General features: G+C 43.4%; 1 protein-coding gene across 8 annotated transcripts in view; it reads right to left on the minus strand.

The window, feature by feature from the left end:
- The window catches only part of HECW1 (HECT, C2 and WW domain containing E3 ubiquitin protein ligase 1), a 301,696-nt gene that overhangs the window by 263,251 nt on the left and 20,667 nt on the right, over positions 1 to 17,778 (minus strand). For 5 of the 8 annotated variants that reach the window (XR_015706691.1, XM_087766816.1, XM_087766748.1 and 2 more), the window contains exon 1: positions 834 to 1,114. The exons of the other annotated variants lie outside the window; for them this stretch is intronic. Coding sequence is in view for 3 of the 5 variants with exons in the window: in XM_087766816.1 (XP_087622942.1) it covers positions 834 to 863 (30 nt within the window). In the remaining 2 variants the exon portion in view is untranslated. Of the gene's footprint in view, positions 1 to 833; positions 1,115 to 17,778 lie in introns of those variants that run through there. 8 annotated transcript variants of the gene reach the window in all.

Raw genomic sequence — 17,778 nt, forward strand, 5'->3', positions numbered from 1 at the left:
CCCATTATCTATGCAGGCTGCGAAATGAGAAAATCAGCATTTGACAATGCTACAGGCTGGGGCAACGTTCTTAACGTACTTACAGTAAGTTATTTAATTGCCAACGAAAAAATGTAGTTACATAATAACACGAGATAATAACCAAATACGAAATCACAAAATTGGCTTACAGCAACAGAGCGGGGAGAAAAAAAGGCAGTTTGTGCTTTAGATTTTGCTGCATTGTCAAGGAGCCAAGAACCAAATCTGGGGGCTTCTTTTACAGGGAAGGGATGTAACCACTGAAAAATTCAGCGCGGGACTCTTCATCACCGCCTGCGCACATCCACATCCCCAAATGATGTCAATCCCTGCCGGCACGTCGCTCATCATAATTCCACGCTATTTGTTTGCTAGTAAAATTCAGCCGACAGGCCGACGGCTAAGCCCGTATCCCACCAGGGCCCATATGCTCCACGGAGACCAACCCCCCGCCGGCCACCCCCACCCGCCGAAGCGCCCACGGACAGGGAGGGGGGTCCCACTCCCGCAGAGAGCGGCCGGCTCCGAAGCACAAAGGCGGGCACCCGCGCAGCCGGGCGCGGATGACAGCGCACACCCACGACCCGCCGCCACCACCACCACCGCATCTCGCCGGCCGGGCGGGCGGGCGGGCGGGGGCTGCCGGCCCCGGGAAGGGCCTTTCCCGGCGGCGAGGCTGCTGACAGCCCCATCCCGCCTCGCACTTCTCCGCCGGGAGGCAACACCGTGTGTGTGTGTGTGTGGGTGCGTGTCCCCGTCCCCCCCCGCCCTCACACCCAGGGCCGGGCGGCACCAGCCCCAGCCCCGCGTACCTGGACAATGCCGGCCTGGGCACAGCTCATGCTCCCCCGGCGAGAGCAGGTCTCACATCCCACACGTGCGGCTGAGGGCTCACCGCCTGTCAGCCGACAGGGAGGGAGGGAGGGCGAGCGGACGGGGTGCCGGCGCGTCAGCCCCCGCCGAGCCGCACCATAGTCCAGCACCGGCTGATACGCCCGCAACGCCGCCGCGCTCCCTCCTCCTCCGCCCCGCCAGCCTCCTCCCACCCCGCCGCCTGTCGCTGGGTACCGGCCGCCTAGAGCCACCCACACGCCGCGGCGGGCGCCCGGCAGCGCCGCCCGGCCCGGCCCGCCCCTCAGCGCGCCGCCTCACGCCCGGCCCCCGCCTCCCGCCCGGCACGGCACGGCGGCGTCCCAGGCCGCCTGGGGACGAGGTGGTGACCGCCGGCCGCGGTGGGCCCGGCAGCCCCCCCGGAGCAGGCCGTGCCCCCACCGGCTTCCCCCGGCCCCTCAGCCGCCGCGCCACCCTCACCGCGCTCCCGCCGGGCGGGCGTGGGCCGAGGGGCGACGCTGCCCGAGCGGGGGTCGCCCGCCCCCTCCCCTCAACCCCCCTCCCCCCAGCACCCCGGCTCCCCTCAGCCGATGGCGCTGGGACACGGCCGTACACAGCCCCGCTCCTGGCAGGTGCCCCAGCGCACCCCACACAGGGGGAGCTGCCCTGCTGCCCATGAGCAGGGAGGCAGAAAAATTAACCTGTTTCCCTTCTTGCCCCTTCACTCCGGCCTGCAGCCCTCTCCACCAGTGCCAGTCTCTGGGGGGATCGTTAATGCCTTTTCCCCACACACTGAGACCACAGCTTGGGGAGCACTGCTGCTCTAGCAGCTGTACCTCCTCCCCCGGGGAACACACCCCTTCAACACCCTTATCTCCCACCTCTCCACCCCATCTCTTCTCCTGGAGAGGGCTTTATGAAGTGCACCCCTGGACAAAGATAGCCACAGTACCACAGCTGGGAAGAAAGCAAGCTTTAAAATGCAGTTAAGGATCTGGGCAGAGGTGCTATACACTCACTTCTCCCACACATCTTGCATTTGTCCTATCCCTAGGCAAATCTGCTCACCAAAAATAGACCAGGGAGCAGCAGCTTCCACCAGGAACACGCTGTCTCTGCACCCGCCTGTCAAAAGGGCTGAAGACCAGCTCTTCACATCAGCTGGAGGAGGAAAAAGAACAAGCCTGTAGAGGCCTGCTAGCCCACTCACCTCATTTATCTAGATAGGTGTTTTTAGAGAATAATTTTTTTAAACCATCCTGTTGGAGTGGATTTTTTCCCCTCCTAAATACATCAGTTTTTCAAGAGTCTTCTAGATTTTAAGTTGTATCCTGAAGCAAAGATCTGTTGATAAAAAACAAAACATATAACCAGCAACATTCACAATTGAAGCTAAGTGTGTTTCTAAAAGCATCTTTGCATTCTCCACCCATACAAGTTCCTTTGGAACCAAAGATTTACTGTGCTTGGTATCAGTGCAAGAAATATTTTTCTTCTGATTTCCTAATCAACACACTCCGAAATATTTTTGGAGACATTGTGGCCTCTAATTTCCACTTGACCAACTCATTTCCTTTCTTAAAGTGAAACAGGAGAAATTAGAACCTAGTATCAGCAGAAACCTCAGAAGAAAAATCAAATTGAATTTGGGAAGGAGAATGGCTTGGTATTTTATTGCATTAGTGAAAGAAGAAATACATCTACAATCAGAATTACCGGCACAAGACCAGTGAGTGGGCTTGTTCCCCATGCAGTCAGAGTGGGAAGAAAGGTGGGGCCCATCGCAAAGCCACACCAGCTCTTCCCCAGGAGCAAAGCAGACCAAAAGACACACCAGGTCATGAAGGCCACACAAGCAAAATGAGTATGCATCTCAGGACACATCTGAGTGCAAATACACTCCTCTGTAGGTGTTTGGGAAATTCAGTTGATGTTTGGGCAAGCACACCATCTCTTCTCATCCAGTGAAGCCATCCACTGATCATGGACTGCAGTAGCTCATGCTAACAAATACCTACAGAAGGCCTCCAGCCAGGTATTTGCCTCCTTGTTTTAAAGCTGTGTATCAATACTTACACTGAAACTGCCCATGGTAGGCATGTGCTTTTGCTCTTGCACTTGGAAAGTCTAAACAAGGAATAAAACAAAGATGAGGGAGGGAGTCAGAGGCACAGAAAGGTGAAGTAGTTTGCCCAAAGGTCACACAGCAAGTTGCTGGAAGAGAGCAGAGGACTGACCCAAGCCTCCTCACTCTTCATTCATTTCCCCCTCTGAGCTTTTCCCCAACTCCTCCTGCTCACATGGGTTACTGGTGTGATTCTACACCATGTTTTAATCTCAGACATGCATCTCATCTTCAAAGGTGGATTCATATATTCATTCTATCAAAGACATTAAAGCTAGCTAAAACAGGAAAAACAAATGCCTATGCTCTAAAAACCAGTCTAAATCCAGCAACTCAAACTCCAAGCTTGATTCCAAGTTGTAGAGACAGCTTAAGAACATGGCTGTGCAAGGAGGAGCCAAAACCACCATCAGCACATTTTAGCACCATGAGACTTGAAGCACAAGGCCTTGCCATGCTCTGTGGACCTGGAAAGAACCACCCCTTTTACGGAGGGCTGGGCAAGTACTTTCCTCTTCACTAGCTGCCGCCCCTGCTTTTCTTTCAGATTGAAAAGAACATCCTGAATCTCCTACAGGATAAGGAAGTTGAAAATTGTCCCCTCTTGGAATTTGAGTAAAACCAAGGAGATCAAAACTAAGATCAAGAGCCAAACTACATACACACCTCCTGTAGATATACATTCAAATATTGAACAGAAGATGAATGTGGCAAGTGATTCAGAAAATGAACCAGGCTTTGAAGAGGACATTTTGCCTTCCTGTTCCTCAAAAGAAGGAAATCATACACATTGGAAATGAAGTGGTTTCCATTGTAACTTTGCATTTTACTGAAAAGGAGGAGAGTTGCATAATGCATAAGGAGCTTTAAAATTAGACTAAACTTTAGCAGTTCAGATGCTTATCTGTATTATAAACAAACCTCTGAATTTTATATGCCTACCTATTATACACTCCCCAACCTCCCACAGACTAGGCAAAACAGCAAGTTTTGCTGTCCCACAGGCCTGTCAACAGCTTCTGGTATCTTTTCAGCAATAAGCTAAGGCATACTCATGCCTCAGGACAGGTCTACAGGCAGCATAAGGTGAAGATGATTTGGGCAGCCAGTGACCAAGATGCATGTCTGTTTTGCAGGGAATTTTGCAGAATTTTGGCAGCCAGAGAACAGTCCTGCAAAATCGGGAAATGGAGCAAGAAACATTCGGCTTGGAAAGGATGGAAAAAGCAAGATGAGGCAACTATATCTTTCCCTACCAAATATTTAAGGGACATAGACCTACACTCTTGAGTTGGCACAGGACAGATTCCTTTGCATTTCCAAAATCTGCCATTCTGGTGGCTCATTCATGACTGATATGTATCAGAGGAACTTCTACTTAGCATAGCATAATAGTCTGAACACTTTGTGGTTACTTAAAATGCTTTTATCAAATAAGTGATAAACCGGAGCATTTTAGTTATTTTTAGCAGACATCAGGTACACCTTCATCTGGAAAAACAGACAAATATGGTGGTCATTGTGTTACAGCCAATTAAAAAAAACACACCACTGATGTCCTTCTCTGCAAGACTCTTGAGTGATCTGGGTGATGATGGAAGGACTGAGTAAGGCTCTCACAGGGTTTACTCATATCTTGCATTTTTAGGGGGCCAGGTACAAACAAACCAAACTTCTCCCAAAAGAGCTTTTCTGAAAGAAGAAATGGTCAGCCTCTAAATCCTTTACTAAGCATGCTCCTGCCTTAAAGCTGTATAAAACCTGTGGGTAACTTCAAGCTGCTTAAGCTTTATATTGCCCTTTTAATCTGTCAAACATAGGAGCACAGCCATTATCCTGCCACTGGCCCTGGGTGGCCATTGTGTAAGTAAAGACTGGATGACTGATAAATAAAAGTCCACCACCTTGGCAGAACTGGGAGAAGACACTGCATCGTGAGGGCCATTTAACAGTTCAGATGTACATTTGGGCATATCCTAAGTTTTTATGCCGATTCATCTCCCACTGAGCTAGATGTCACATAAGTACTTCTCTTTCCTGCAACACAGTCACTAAATTTTACCAATAACACAATTTTTGCCCAGTAAAGAGACTGCCACTCAGATGATATAGGACAGCCTTTCTAGATGCTAGACTCATTTATATCCCAGTGATATTCTGATACCTGGCTCACATAGCTTCTCATTTTGGATTGTTCCCTTTGTTGGGACTCAACTCCGTTACTGACTTTGACACACACAGACTGTCTTTAAAAAGGCACTTGGCTTATGCTGTCTAATGTCTTTTACTATATTTTGCCTTACACAGATGGGATTGCTCATATCTCAGCTGAATGCTATGCTTATACATAGCAGTAGGTGTTGTCTAATGTAGGTGCTAGGACTTCAGGCTCTTAGAGTGCTTTCTTTAAGCAGCTCTTAGGCACTATATCCTTCCTTCCTGGTAGCCCAGATCTGAGCATTTGGGGAGGCCATGACAGACACCCTCCTGGAAGAGATGACCAAGGATTATAATGGCTGGGGAATGACATGGGACAGGTCCCAGAGCGATCTCTGCCCTAGCAGGGCTGCAACTCCTCTGCTACAGCTACCAACTCTCTTCCTTGCAGGATCAGGCAGCATGCTATGCAACAACCCAAACTCCATCCCCATTTCATCCTGGGTGTGTGTACTGAGGAGTTTCTTCACACAGGTACTGAATTACTGGAGCATTTACCCAACTTGATCAAAAGAATTCCAGCCCTTCAGCTGCAATCATTTGCATAGCCCAATTTTCACAGTTTCACTAATTGTTTTACACAGATATATACTGGTTTGACATTTGTCCCTGTTAAGTTCATTTTCCTTTACCTTGATTCCCTTTCTGGAGCAAATGCTAACCAGCTTCAAAACAGAAGGAGGTTAAATATCAGCATCCCTGGCAGAAGAGATATACACAGTGATTATGAAACATTATTCTACATGGGCAAGCATACTGCATATTTTTTCCTGCATAAAGCCTATGATAATCCTACTAAGAGACCAACTGTTTTTACAACCAAGGCTCCACTTAAAGAAAAAAAAACAATCCATAAAGCATGTTCAATGACGCAAAGCCTGAGCCCATATCCCAACAAGTTGTTTTGTCAGCAATGAAATGATTTAGATGAGTGTCCCTGGAGCTCCTTTGATATGTCCAGTGAACAGTGAGTTCATGTCACAGCTTTTTCTCCCACACCAGGAAAGCGGGGGTGGGAATACACATTATCAGGGTCTCTTCTTTACCTGGCTATAACATAAGAACTTGGTATATTTGAGCCTCTCTCATCTAATAGGCATGAGAGGTCTCAGCCAGTTTAAAGACTACATAGATTGCATATAGTCAGTCACCCTAAATAATTACACAAGTCTTATTTTCTTAGGAATCCATGCTAAAATAGCAGGATAATTATCTCATTGTCCATGGAAAACAGTCAGGGGTCTACAGCATAACTGCAACAATGAAGCCAGGAGAGAACAGGAGACCCCTGGAGAGTCACAGCACCAGACTAATTTGGCTTAACTGACATACATTTAGTTTTGATCTCAACTGGAGACCTCCTCTGAAGGGGCAAAGTAAGAATATCTCTAGTTACAGGAGGAGGTTTTGAAGGTACTCCCCCAACAAGAATAATTCTGATAAAGACTGACCAAGTTTCTTTCACACAGGCAGCACTGCTATGTGACTGACCAGACAACTATTCATATGCTTGGACACATGCTTTAACATGTTGCTAGAACAGAGCCAGAGAGGTTTTTCTTCTCTTGATGAGAGTGGGTATTCAAAAGGGATGAATGAATCCCTACTGAAAGGGGATGCTTCTGATTTTACTCTGCACCCAATTCCTGATCTGGTGGGTCCCATCCCTTCCTGCCAAGGCTTTCACCTGGTCCTTTGGTACCCACTATTTTGCTGGGTTAATTTTCTACTAGCTGGAGTCAGACCAACACCTCCCACTGGTACATTGGAGAGAGATAAAAATCACTTGGACAGCAAGAGGGGAAAAAAATTGAGATTTCCCGTTTATAAAATCACAGAATCATTGAGAGTGGAAAAGATCTTTAAGATCATCAAGTCCAACCATTAACCTGTCACTGCCAAGTCCACCACTAAACCATGTCCCTAAGTACCTCATCTACCCAGCTTTTAAATACCTCCAGGGATGGGGGACTCAACCACTTCCCTGAGCAGCCTGTTCCAGTGCCTGACTACCCTTTTTATGAAGAAACATTTCTTAATACCCAACTTAAACCTCCCTGGCTCAACTTTATGGGGCAATTAGGCATGTTGGATCAGTTCAGACTTCTCACAAGTTCTCTCCCAGACTGAACTGGAAGATGATCAAGCCCAAGCCAAGCAGGGGTATCCCTCTTACCTTATGAAAGCATACTAAGCCAAAAATCACTGCATACTCAGTAGGGTGGTGGAGATGAGATTGTTGCTGCCTGTATCCAGGCCTTGGAAATTTTTTTTTTTTGAAGATGCCAAATGCTCAGTTGTTCTGGCCTCCCTCTCAAAGGTTTCCAGACAAATCATAAGTAATTTACATTTTCCTCAACACTGGCCCACCACTGAGTAGCAGGCCTGTTTTAACTAGGTTGGAGGGAATAGAGGAGCTCATCATCCACACTCATTTGGCTGATAAACAATTCAATAGTAACAGAGGGCTGAATTAACAGATGAAGGCAGATGGGTTTATGGAATAGGGAGGGACTGAGAGAGAGGTTATGTTGAGAGAGCAGGATTGGAAAAAGATCAACCAAAAATGGGCCAGCATGTTAAGCCATATGTCTCTTCTAAATTTTTTTTCTGCTCTTGTTGTTTCATTGTCACAGTGCTTCATAACTATCTGTTGTTTTGTTCCGAGATTTTTAGGGTTTTTTTTTTTTAGGCAATGCTTCTCAAGAGTCCAAACAAGCAACACCATGCACACTCCATTTTGTGTGGGGTGAATGCCTTTGTTTTTACAAACATGTAATCACAATAATATGAATACAGCTATAGTAAGCACAGATTCACAGCCACCCTCAGTAGTTCTGCAACATCACATCCACCTCCCCATGCAAATACTGTGGAGATAAGTCTGGCATGGGTTCAGTTGCCACTGTCTTCCCTCATCTGTCAATCTATCCTACTAATAAAAGAAAAACGAAGTGGATATCCACTTAAATAGCATATCCCTTCCAATTGCAGCCAAAAGAACCTGCCATGAAATGTCTTAATCACTCAGGACAGACATCTTGAGTTTATACACAGACCTCTGCAACATTTCTGACAGCCTTTGACTGATATCAACCATGCCAGGTTTAAACTTCAGTGACCAATAATAAAACACTACCTTGAATCCCCACCCCAAGGCTAGCAAGATTAAACTAAGCTGTCTGGTGCTCAAATGCCTAATTTTTCCACACCTAAAAACATAGCAGTTTTCTTAATAAATTGTTACTTTACTGAATGGGAGAGAAGGACAACAGGAAGACAAAAGCAGTGAGATACAATACCTCTCCCAAAGTTGCATTATAATTGTTTACAACCTTCCTCCCTAGCACCCTAGTGTAGCCATCTGGCTGTTTCTCCATTTTCTGCACTATCACTCCCTTTTCAGTTTGCAGTCAGCAGGTCCCAGGACTTTGTCACCTGAACAGCAGGATAACAAGGCTTTATCCAAGCTGTTGCTGGCCCTGCAGCATTAGCTGCTCCTCCTGGCCACAAGTGCTACCTGCCCTCCTGGTTAAACCCTGCATCCCTGTTTGAGCCCTGCCTGCTCCTCCAGCTCTGCTCTCGCACATCTTGCTCTTGCCCTTGCTCTGCCAGCTCTTCTAGCTAATCATGAAAGCTTTGGTTGTAGCTACTGCTCTTTTCTATCAGCATTGCAGCTCCAAGGTCTCTGCAGACATAGCAATTCCTTTTAGTCCCCAGCCCCAGACTGACACCTGAAATCATGTGGGCAAACTTTAAATTATGCCACCATATCACTGTACCTGCTGGATGCTAAGAAACTACTACTCCATATACATAATTTGCCTACCTCCGCCTTTGAACAACAAGTGAAATGGCTATAACAGCTCTCAGGTAGGAAGACTGAGGGCCAGGTTTACAAAAGTTTGATATACCAGCTTGCAGTTCTTTGGCATCTACTAGGTTTACAGAGCACCTTTTCCTGCCTTTAAATGCTCACACAATTTCTGATCTCTAGTTACAACCAACACATACATATATAAGGAATTCTTGCTGCAGAGAAGTCCCTAAGGTTTTTGAGCATAGCTCCCTTTTCTTGTAAGTTGTATGAATTACACCAGGGATGTTCATTAGCCCAGCAAACATTTCAGGAGTTTTAAATTTAAAGGTCAGCCTAAAAAATTACAAGCAATGCTTTTATGCTCAGTGAGAAGTACAACTAATTCCTTTGCTTTCAGCAGTTTGTCTTTTTAAGACATTACCATTAGATATTAGCTGTCTCAGTAAAAGGTAATGACTAAAAACATAGCAAAGTTATATCCATACATAAACAAACACGCATGTGTTATGTACCACTGAAAAATACATCAATACAAGAGAAACATCAGGTCTACTGCATGTACACAAATGCAGTACAAATCCTGCCTTCTCACGAATACTGTTGCTGTGAAGTAGCAGCAAAATTTTGGCCTCAGCAGTTCTGTGCAGTTGAGTTACACCTGGGATTTCCTTCTGTATTTATGCTGGGCACCTTTAATCCTATCTGTTCTCTGAAGCACAGCACTGAGGAAGTCTGCATTCACAACTCCAGTTCACATCCAAGGTAAAGTTTAAGAGAAGCTGCTCCTTGCCTAGCAGCTCTACATCGAGCCCAGCATCAGGGAGTCAGCGAGGCTGCACATCTGGTTTGCACAGTACTAGCAGAGACTGTTCTCTATGGGGAACTCAGCAAATGAGCTGTTAATAATGCAGCAGCCTTGCAATTCAGCTGTATTGTCTCTGCAAAGCTAACAGGAGTAAAAAGCAATAAGACTGTTTTGACACTGTTAGCAGATGTGACTGACTACACACTGTTCTATTAAGTAGGAGTTGCACATGTTACATTCTAAAACTAAACTATACACAGTTTGAAACAGAAGCAGGGACAGAATTATGGACAAAACATACAGACAGCAGCAGCTGAAGTCCCCTGGAAGCCATGCGTACAGGGCAAGCATCTAGGATCGATTTCTGAGCCCTGTAAGTCAGTATGAGTGGTGTACCAGTGTCTCTACAAACTACCGAAACACCTGTGAAGAGTCACCAGACATTATAACTGTGTAGTTGTAATGAGGCTGTTCCCAGGTTCTCCTGTCCCTGGATTTCCTCTTCCTTTTGTGGCATCAAGGGAAGGGATGGTCTACGCTGCAGTCCCATCTCCCCCATCACACTTCACTCTTGTGCAACAGGGAAATTGCATTGCAGTGATTCTTTCTGTAAGACTAATGATAGAGTACTTGCATTTTCCTGCCAACATAAGAGATTTTTTACAGAAGGGACAAGAGTAAGTGCCAGAAGCAGGGTCTAAATCCAAGGTAAAAATGGCATCTGGTGGGAAAAGGAGACTTGATCCAGAAGTGATATTAGAGGACAACTGACACATGAGCAGGAAGAATGTTGTAGGAGTCACTAAACACCCAGAGCTTGAGTACATTCATTGAAGTGTTCTTCTGCCTTTGCTATCTCCCAGTCTTAAAAGTATTTTAACCTGCAGTTGAAATAAGCATTATCCCTGTAGGGGCAAATTCAGATATATCACACTGCTTTATATCTAGAATAATTCATTACCGAGACCAGAATCTGTCCCTAATGATACTGATACTTCTTCATAATAGAAGTTCAACATTACCTTGTTTGAGATACACACAGAGGAATAGACTCTTAATTCCTACCCAAGCACCCGTTCTAGTGTTCTTGCGCTTCCCAGCCAAGAATAAAACTATTGCTGGTTTCAGTTTTAATATTTGAGATAAGCTATAATGTAACTAACATTTCTTAATGTTTTTTTAATGCTTTTTTAAAAGTCTAAAAAAATTAATTTCCTTGTGATGAATATGTCCCAGGCTTCATGCTTCAGAGCCGGGATAAGGAAGCAGCTGAAAGGAGGATGTCTGGCTTCACTGTAATCCAATGATTTTCCATAGAGCTTGTACACATCTGGGCATAGATAATGTTGTGTATGTAATCAAAGCATTTAAAGAAGAGAGAGCAAATACAGTTTCCACCAGTTAGCCAGAGCTGTCTGGACAACATCTATGTAGATGAGAGTTCCTTGTAGACTTCAGGACTCATTCATCTTTGGCCCATATCAAAACTCTCCAGGATGGCACACGTGTTCTCAGCTGTGGTTTAGTATGGCAAGAATTTAATCCTACAGCAATTTTTCAGCTGCAATCCATTGGCCTAGAGCACTACTCTTCCACACAAGTTTTCCTCAGTTTACGAACTCGCATTCCTTGCTGCCAGTGCAGGTTGCTGCTCCCGGGAAGCCTGGGGCAGCTAACAGGAACACAGCTTTTCCTGGCAAATTGTATCCCACTGGCAGGCTTTTTTTTTTTTGCCAAGCTGATCAAATCCTAAGTCTGACTGACCTACAGAAAGCTGCAACGTTTCTCTTGGAAAGTGACTCCTACCAAAAATAACACACTACCAAAAATAAAATTCATAATGCAACATCCCTTTTACTCCTAAAGCTAGCTGAGATGCCCTGCCTGATGTTCAGGCACTTCTGGGTAAGAGTGCAAGAGCCTTAGGACAGGAGTTATTTTTTTCTATAGCTACTTTAAATAGTATGGTGTTATTTTTAGTTTTACTGTACTCTTATGCAGTTTAAAATTGTATTCTTTTAAAATAACCTCTGCAGTACCAGGTTCCATGCTGTGGAAGGAAAATTGAGTTAAACTTCACAGTCAATAACCGTATAAATCTGATGCTTTATACAAAATATACCACACATCCAATTATTCTTCTCTCAAATTTCTCATTTGATCAAAGTGTTTCTGATAATTTTCAGCTTTTACCCAAAATAATATGACTTATGACACCCAATATAGGTCAAAGCAAGCAAACTAAATATAATCAGGAATACATAAAGGGAAAGGATTCTTGCAAAAGAAGGCCATAATGATTTTAGCCAGTACCCAGCATCAGTAATAGAATTATTCTCTTTCTACAGCACTGTATTTTGGTCCCATAGGAAAAATGATTGTTTCACCCATTATTGGAATACATTAGAAAATACCACAAGCAGATGACAACAGATGTCTGGTGACCATGCTGCAACTCCAGACACTGGCTCCGTCAGACTTCCCATGTAGCCTTGGGTAAATACTTCAATCTACCTGCTGTGTCCATTCCTTATGTGCAAAAATAAAAAAAAAACATAGCTTTACCCACGGAAATGTCACTAAGCAATAAAACAAAGGATTGCAAGAATGTCAGGGCAGATGCGTGTTATGAACAGCAAGGATCATGGAAGTGCTTGGACAGACAGGACAGACTGAATTGCACAACAGTACAGAAAATTAACATTTTCCAAGGGTATTAACAAGGTAAACAGTGTAATTAGTTTGGGGGAGCAGACCTTGCCTTTCAGGGTCTGAAAATGAACAGATTATTACATACTGAAGATTTTTAGTTTCTGGTATTCTTAAAGTAAAAATTTATACCACAGGAAAAGAGATTGCTTCATGACCTCTCATAATATCCCCAAGTATCTAAGAAAACAAATGACAGGCACAAACTGCAGAACTGTAATTGGAAAATAAGCATTACTGACTTTCTCAGTTCTCCAGTGGCAGATCCCTTATCAATTAACTGGGTAGTTCCGATTTCACTAGCTTAAACCCTTTTGATTTATTGGAGTTATCCCAGATACGCCCAGCTGTTTTAGAGGACGAGTACATATAAACTCTTCAGTGAGAAGTGAAGGGTAGTGACTGAGCTATCCAATCCCTATTTTTTTTATTGTAGTATTTGAGCTCTTTCAATTGATACAGACCTACAAATCTCAAAAAAACTCAAACCTGGATACGAGCAGGAGCACCACTGATGTAGAGATCTTGATTCTGAAAGTTTCCAGAGTGAACAACTAACACAACCTCACTAAGCCAGGCAAGTTAAACAGTGGAATTTTACTTTCTTCTGTTGGATTACCACATTACCAGATGACCAGATAGGAGTCCTTCAGAAGCACAACTGCTAAAGCAACATATCAGTGGCAGAGCATTTATTCCCTTTGAACTTTGGGGATTTTTGTGGGTTTGTTTTTTTTGTTAGTCATGATGATGTTGATACTTCTGCTCAGTGGCTATTTGTGATTATCATCCATATGGAAAACACAACCAGAGAGGTCAGACCAAAGGCCAGCTAGCCAGGTATTGCTTTCTGACTATTGTCAGGAGCAGACAGGCAAAAACTAGAGCAAACAGGGTAAACGCCACACACAGTGCAGACCATTGCACTTCATAACCCAGTGATGCAATTTCATAGATCCTTTATGTTCATATAAAAATGCTGAAGTCCATACATAGGTGTGCTTATTCCCTTCAATCCAGTCTCTGCAAGTATGTGCATCCCTCTTGCATGAACATGGGTGTTGCCATAGTTTCCTTCTTCCTTTGGACATTCTAATGTTTCATGGAGAACATACAAAGATATCCAAGGACCCACCCAAGGATGCTTTCCTGATATTCTAGAATTGTATAGATGAAAGTGTTTCTAAAGAGCATTGCTAAAAAAATGCATCAGATTCTTGCCTTTCTTTCCACTGCCAAATTCCTGTCTCAGAGACAGGATCCTATAGAATTTCTAACATGGAAAGCTTTACAGCAAAGATTCAATAGACCCCCAACTGCCAGGAATCATTTGGATTATGGCGATGTCTGGGACACATCACAAAACATTAGCGGAACAGGGCACAGTAGCCAAGCTATTTCTAGGAGACAACGAGGGGTGAGAGAAGAAGAAAACCCTGTCAATAAAATCCTGCTCATTTCAATGCATCACATTCTGAACAGAAACCTAACTTGTCCACGTAGCAACTTACTTTTCAGTTTGCCTGTGTTGATTAAAATCTTTTCTTAGGCTAGGATATTACGGAATACATCTACAGATATCTAAAATGCTTGCAGTGCTGGTTACCATACCGGAATTATTTTATGTACATGTTCTTCCTAAACAGAGCCATCCTGTGTAATCCATTGTTGTCATTACTACCCAATCTGCTATGTCTCATAATACTTTCCTAATCAGGAAGTGTCCTATTTTATGATTAATCCACAGGAGATATTTGCAAGTGTTTTCTCTGAAGTACTTTTTTTTTTAAGCCTTTCTCAAAATGTTTTCTTAAAGTATATCACAAAATAAAGATATGGAAGCGAACAAGCTTCAGATTCAAGACCAGCTTTTACAAGGCTAACTTTTTCATGACTCAACAATAGTCTTGTTTTGGGTTATGATGTGCATTTTGGATTATGCCACCTGATTACTTCAACACACTTGTTTCATAACTCTTAACCCATTATGAAGAGATGTGCTAATAAAGTAGGGAAGTTGGAAGTATTTCTTTGTATTTAAACAATTTGAAAAGTTTCTTTGGTCCTAAAGAAAATATCTAAGTTTGGGATAAGCTTATTGTTTAATGGCTTAATTGTTATTTGAAAAAGACTTAAGTATAGGCAAATAGCCAGCCCAGAAGCACTACATCTAAATATATGCTGTTAAAGTAAAAGATACAACACTGACATTTTATTGATTATGGATCTTTTCCTGATTATTGATCCTCTATATTATTTCCTTAATTGTCTAGCATCATGGCTACAGCTCACATTTCAGTCTGTTTCAATAGGCTTGAATTCTGTCTTGACATTTCGTTTACTGACAAATTCCAGATCACAGTAGAGGATGCCACTGCTATTTTCTACTTTCATATACATGCAATTCTTGCACTTGAACTGTTCTAGAAAACTCAAATTGAACCAAGTTAGCAGTTGCCCTTTGTAAAAAGAACTGTCCTTGAGATATGGCTATCGTGCAAAGTCAGTGACAGTAGGATAGCTGAGGAAATAGATGTGTTATAAAGAGAATACGACATTATTCTCCAAAGTTCAGAGCAACCCTTTGCTAAACAAGAACATAATTTTAAGCAATCCTTGTTATTACTGACTCACTCAAGAACCAATCAGTTTACCTCAGCAAGGAAAGGTTATTTAGAAAGGAATACAGTGTTCATAGTCTTGGGAAAAGACTTTGGAAGTCATAGCTACAGAGCAACAACAGCCACTGCTCAGGCTGCATGAGAAAGTGTTCAAGTGACCCTATTCACTGCCTGGAAAGCCAGCACACTTTTATAGCAACCTTATGTAGGGTCAAGAAGCAATCTGTCAAAAGATAAAAGTACACTGTGAAATACCTAGCGGATGTTACAGTCATTGAGCCTTCTGACTCAGCAGTGATACACACCACTGCATGCACTTCAGAATTTCCTCTAGTATCTTAGTGGTTTAAATGAGTTTGTCATGAAATACTGAATGAATGCTGCTGACACTCAATTTGAGCAAAATAACAGCTTTGATGTAGTCCTGCATCTACTCTATTTCCCTCCTGAGCATTCCCTCTGCAGATCCATTCCCTGTAAACAGCATACACATTCTGATTGTCCCAAGTGGACATTTCATAGTTGTAGCATAGAGAAAAATATCACATGAAAAAGAGATTAGAAGAGATCTGGAATGCCAAAAAAGTTTGGAAACTCAGGTGGAAAATGGAAATAGTCTATTAGCACTGAAAGGTATCATCCTTTCAAATACTGCCTGCAAGTGAAAGGGAGAACCAAAAGCAGAAGCTAAGATCTTGATCTTCTGTTTTAGCAGAAGCTAAAACCAGTCCAGGAACCCAATACAGAGAAGTCCATACTCAGGTGTAAACACATTTTAAATGGCCTTGCATTCTGTAACGAGCAACTTTCAAACAAATCGTACTCAGCTGCACATATGCAACAGAAAGCAGAGCCCATATAACTACAGGTCACAGTGAATCCCAGGTGCAGTACACTCTACTTATATTTTCTGATCCTGTGGTACTTAGAGGCATGTCCAGATACACAACACCCAGCTCTCTGGTCAATCTGATGTCCAGTGGGACAGGAACAGTATATTCCCAGAAAGCTAGTTATGCTTTAAAATCCATTAGAGTATTTCAGGTGCACAGGTAAGATTAAAGTGTGTGGCAGAACAGTGGAGCTGTGAGTGTCACCATTAACAGCTCCTCATTAAGGCAGTTGAAATTATGTACCTGCCCCAATTTCCTTCATACTTACATTTGTGTCACAGATAAGTATAAATATGCCAGAAGTAAACCCTTGAATCTAAGAACTTCCAAAGGATTTCTACAAGCAAAAAGCAATGCAGTGGGCTTGCCTGAAAATACTTAAAGTTATTGGTTTTCTTAAAGTGCAAACTTTGCAAGAATCCCCTCTTTACAATGTCTCAAGGTGAACACCCTCACATGGAAAAGCCCTCCAATCCCTTTCCCCATTAGCTTTGCATTTGCACCACCTCTGGTCCACTTCTGCAACTGCATTTTCTTTCCTTCACTACTTCAAAACATCTTCTCTGCAGAGGTCTGTTCTACAATTCCATCTTTGTCAACATGGAATAATGAAAGCTTCAAACTTTCCCTCCTTAAGGTGTTAGATCACTTGAAGTATGTTATCTCCGCAGGTGTCCCTGATTCAGGAAAAAAGAAAAGGAAGAGCAACAGGAGTATTACAAGGAAAAACAAAGAGAAAAAAATCATGTCCTTACACAGTTTTCTTGAACATATCCCTTAAGTAGGAGATACCCCTCTTAGAGGGATTCAAGCAAAAATCTGTGTCACAATTTGTCAGCTTCCAATAAATATGGATAAGTAGGTCTTGATAGGAACCAGTAAATGGGGAAACAACCTACTAACACAATTGTAGAATTTAATACTCCTATCTCTTGGTCATTAGACTGACATTTCAGGATGAGGGTTGGGGATAAGGAAGAATAAAGATGCTCAGGAACACCTGCTGTTATCATCCTGTCAGCTAATCAATTAGGGGTTAGGCTGGACTTTAAGACAACAGTCAATCACACCAAGAACCTGTGTTTTCCTGCCAGAATGGCATTAGAATAACATGTAGGCAGGTGACTTGAGCTCTGCATACCACACAAGTCTGACTACAGGAAGCAGTCTCTCTCCAGCATCACTTTCTGCCATCCTTCAAACCAAGTAAAACTTTGTCACAACACTACCTGCCCTGTGCAGATGCAAAGGTAGATTTTCTAGCCACTTAGGAGGAGAGTGTCAGGAAGGTCTAAGTCTTTAGCCCTTTCCTCTCAAAATTCATGGCCCAGATGTCCTCTAGGTCCAAAACTTCCCTATTGTTGCTTTGATACACGCTATCATAAACTAAATGCCCCAAAAAAGTAATGTCAGGATTTTAATATTTCAGTAGCTATTCAGGGCAGAATAAGTGAGCATTTTTATACACAGATACCAGTTTGTACAAGTTCATTCCAGCTGGATATGCTGGAACAGAAATTGAGAATAGCATGCTAGCCAGCCCACAGAGCCTTAAGATAATGGACAGCTGTGAAGCGAGTGCAAACAATGGTAATGTGAAGTTTGGTTAGCATCTTAGACAGTTTAAGTATCCTTCCGGTAAGTGACTGTGCTGAGGCACACACTGTAGCCAAGGTCATGCAGAAAGTTGGCAGAGAAGTTGGAACAAGAGCCTAGAAGTTCTAATTCTCCTGAGA

Source organism: Nipponia nippon, unplaced genomic scaffold (genome assembly GCF_047370975.1).
Source record: "Nipponia nippon isolate SJK-2023a ecotype South Korea unplaced genomic scaffold, ASM4737097v1 scaffold_1, whole genome shotgun sequence".
NCBI classification, from domain to species: Eukaryota; Metazoa; Chordata; class Aves; order Pelecaniformes; family Threskiornithidae; genus Nipponia; species Nipponia nippon.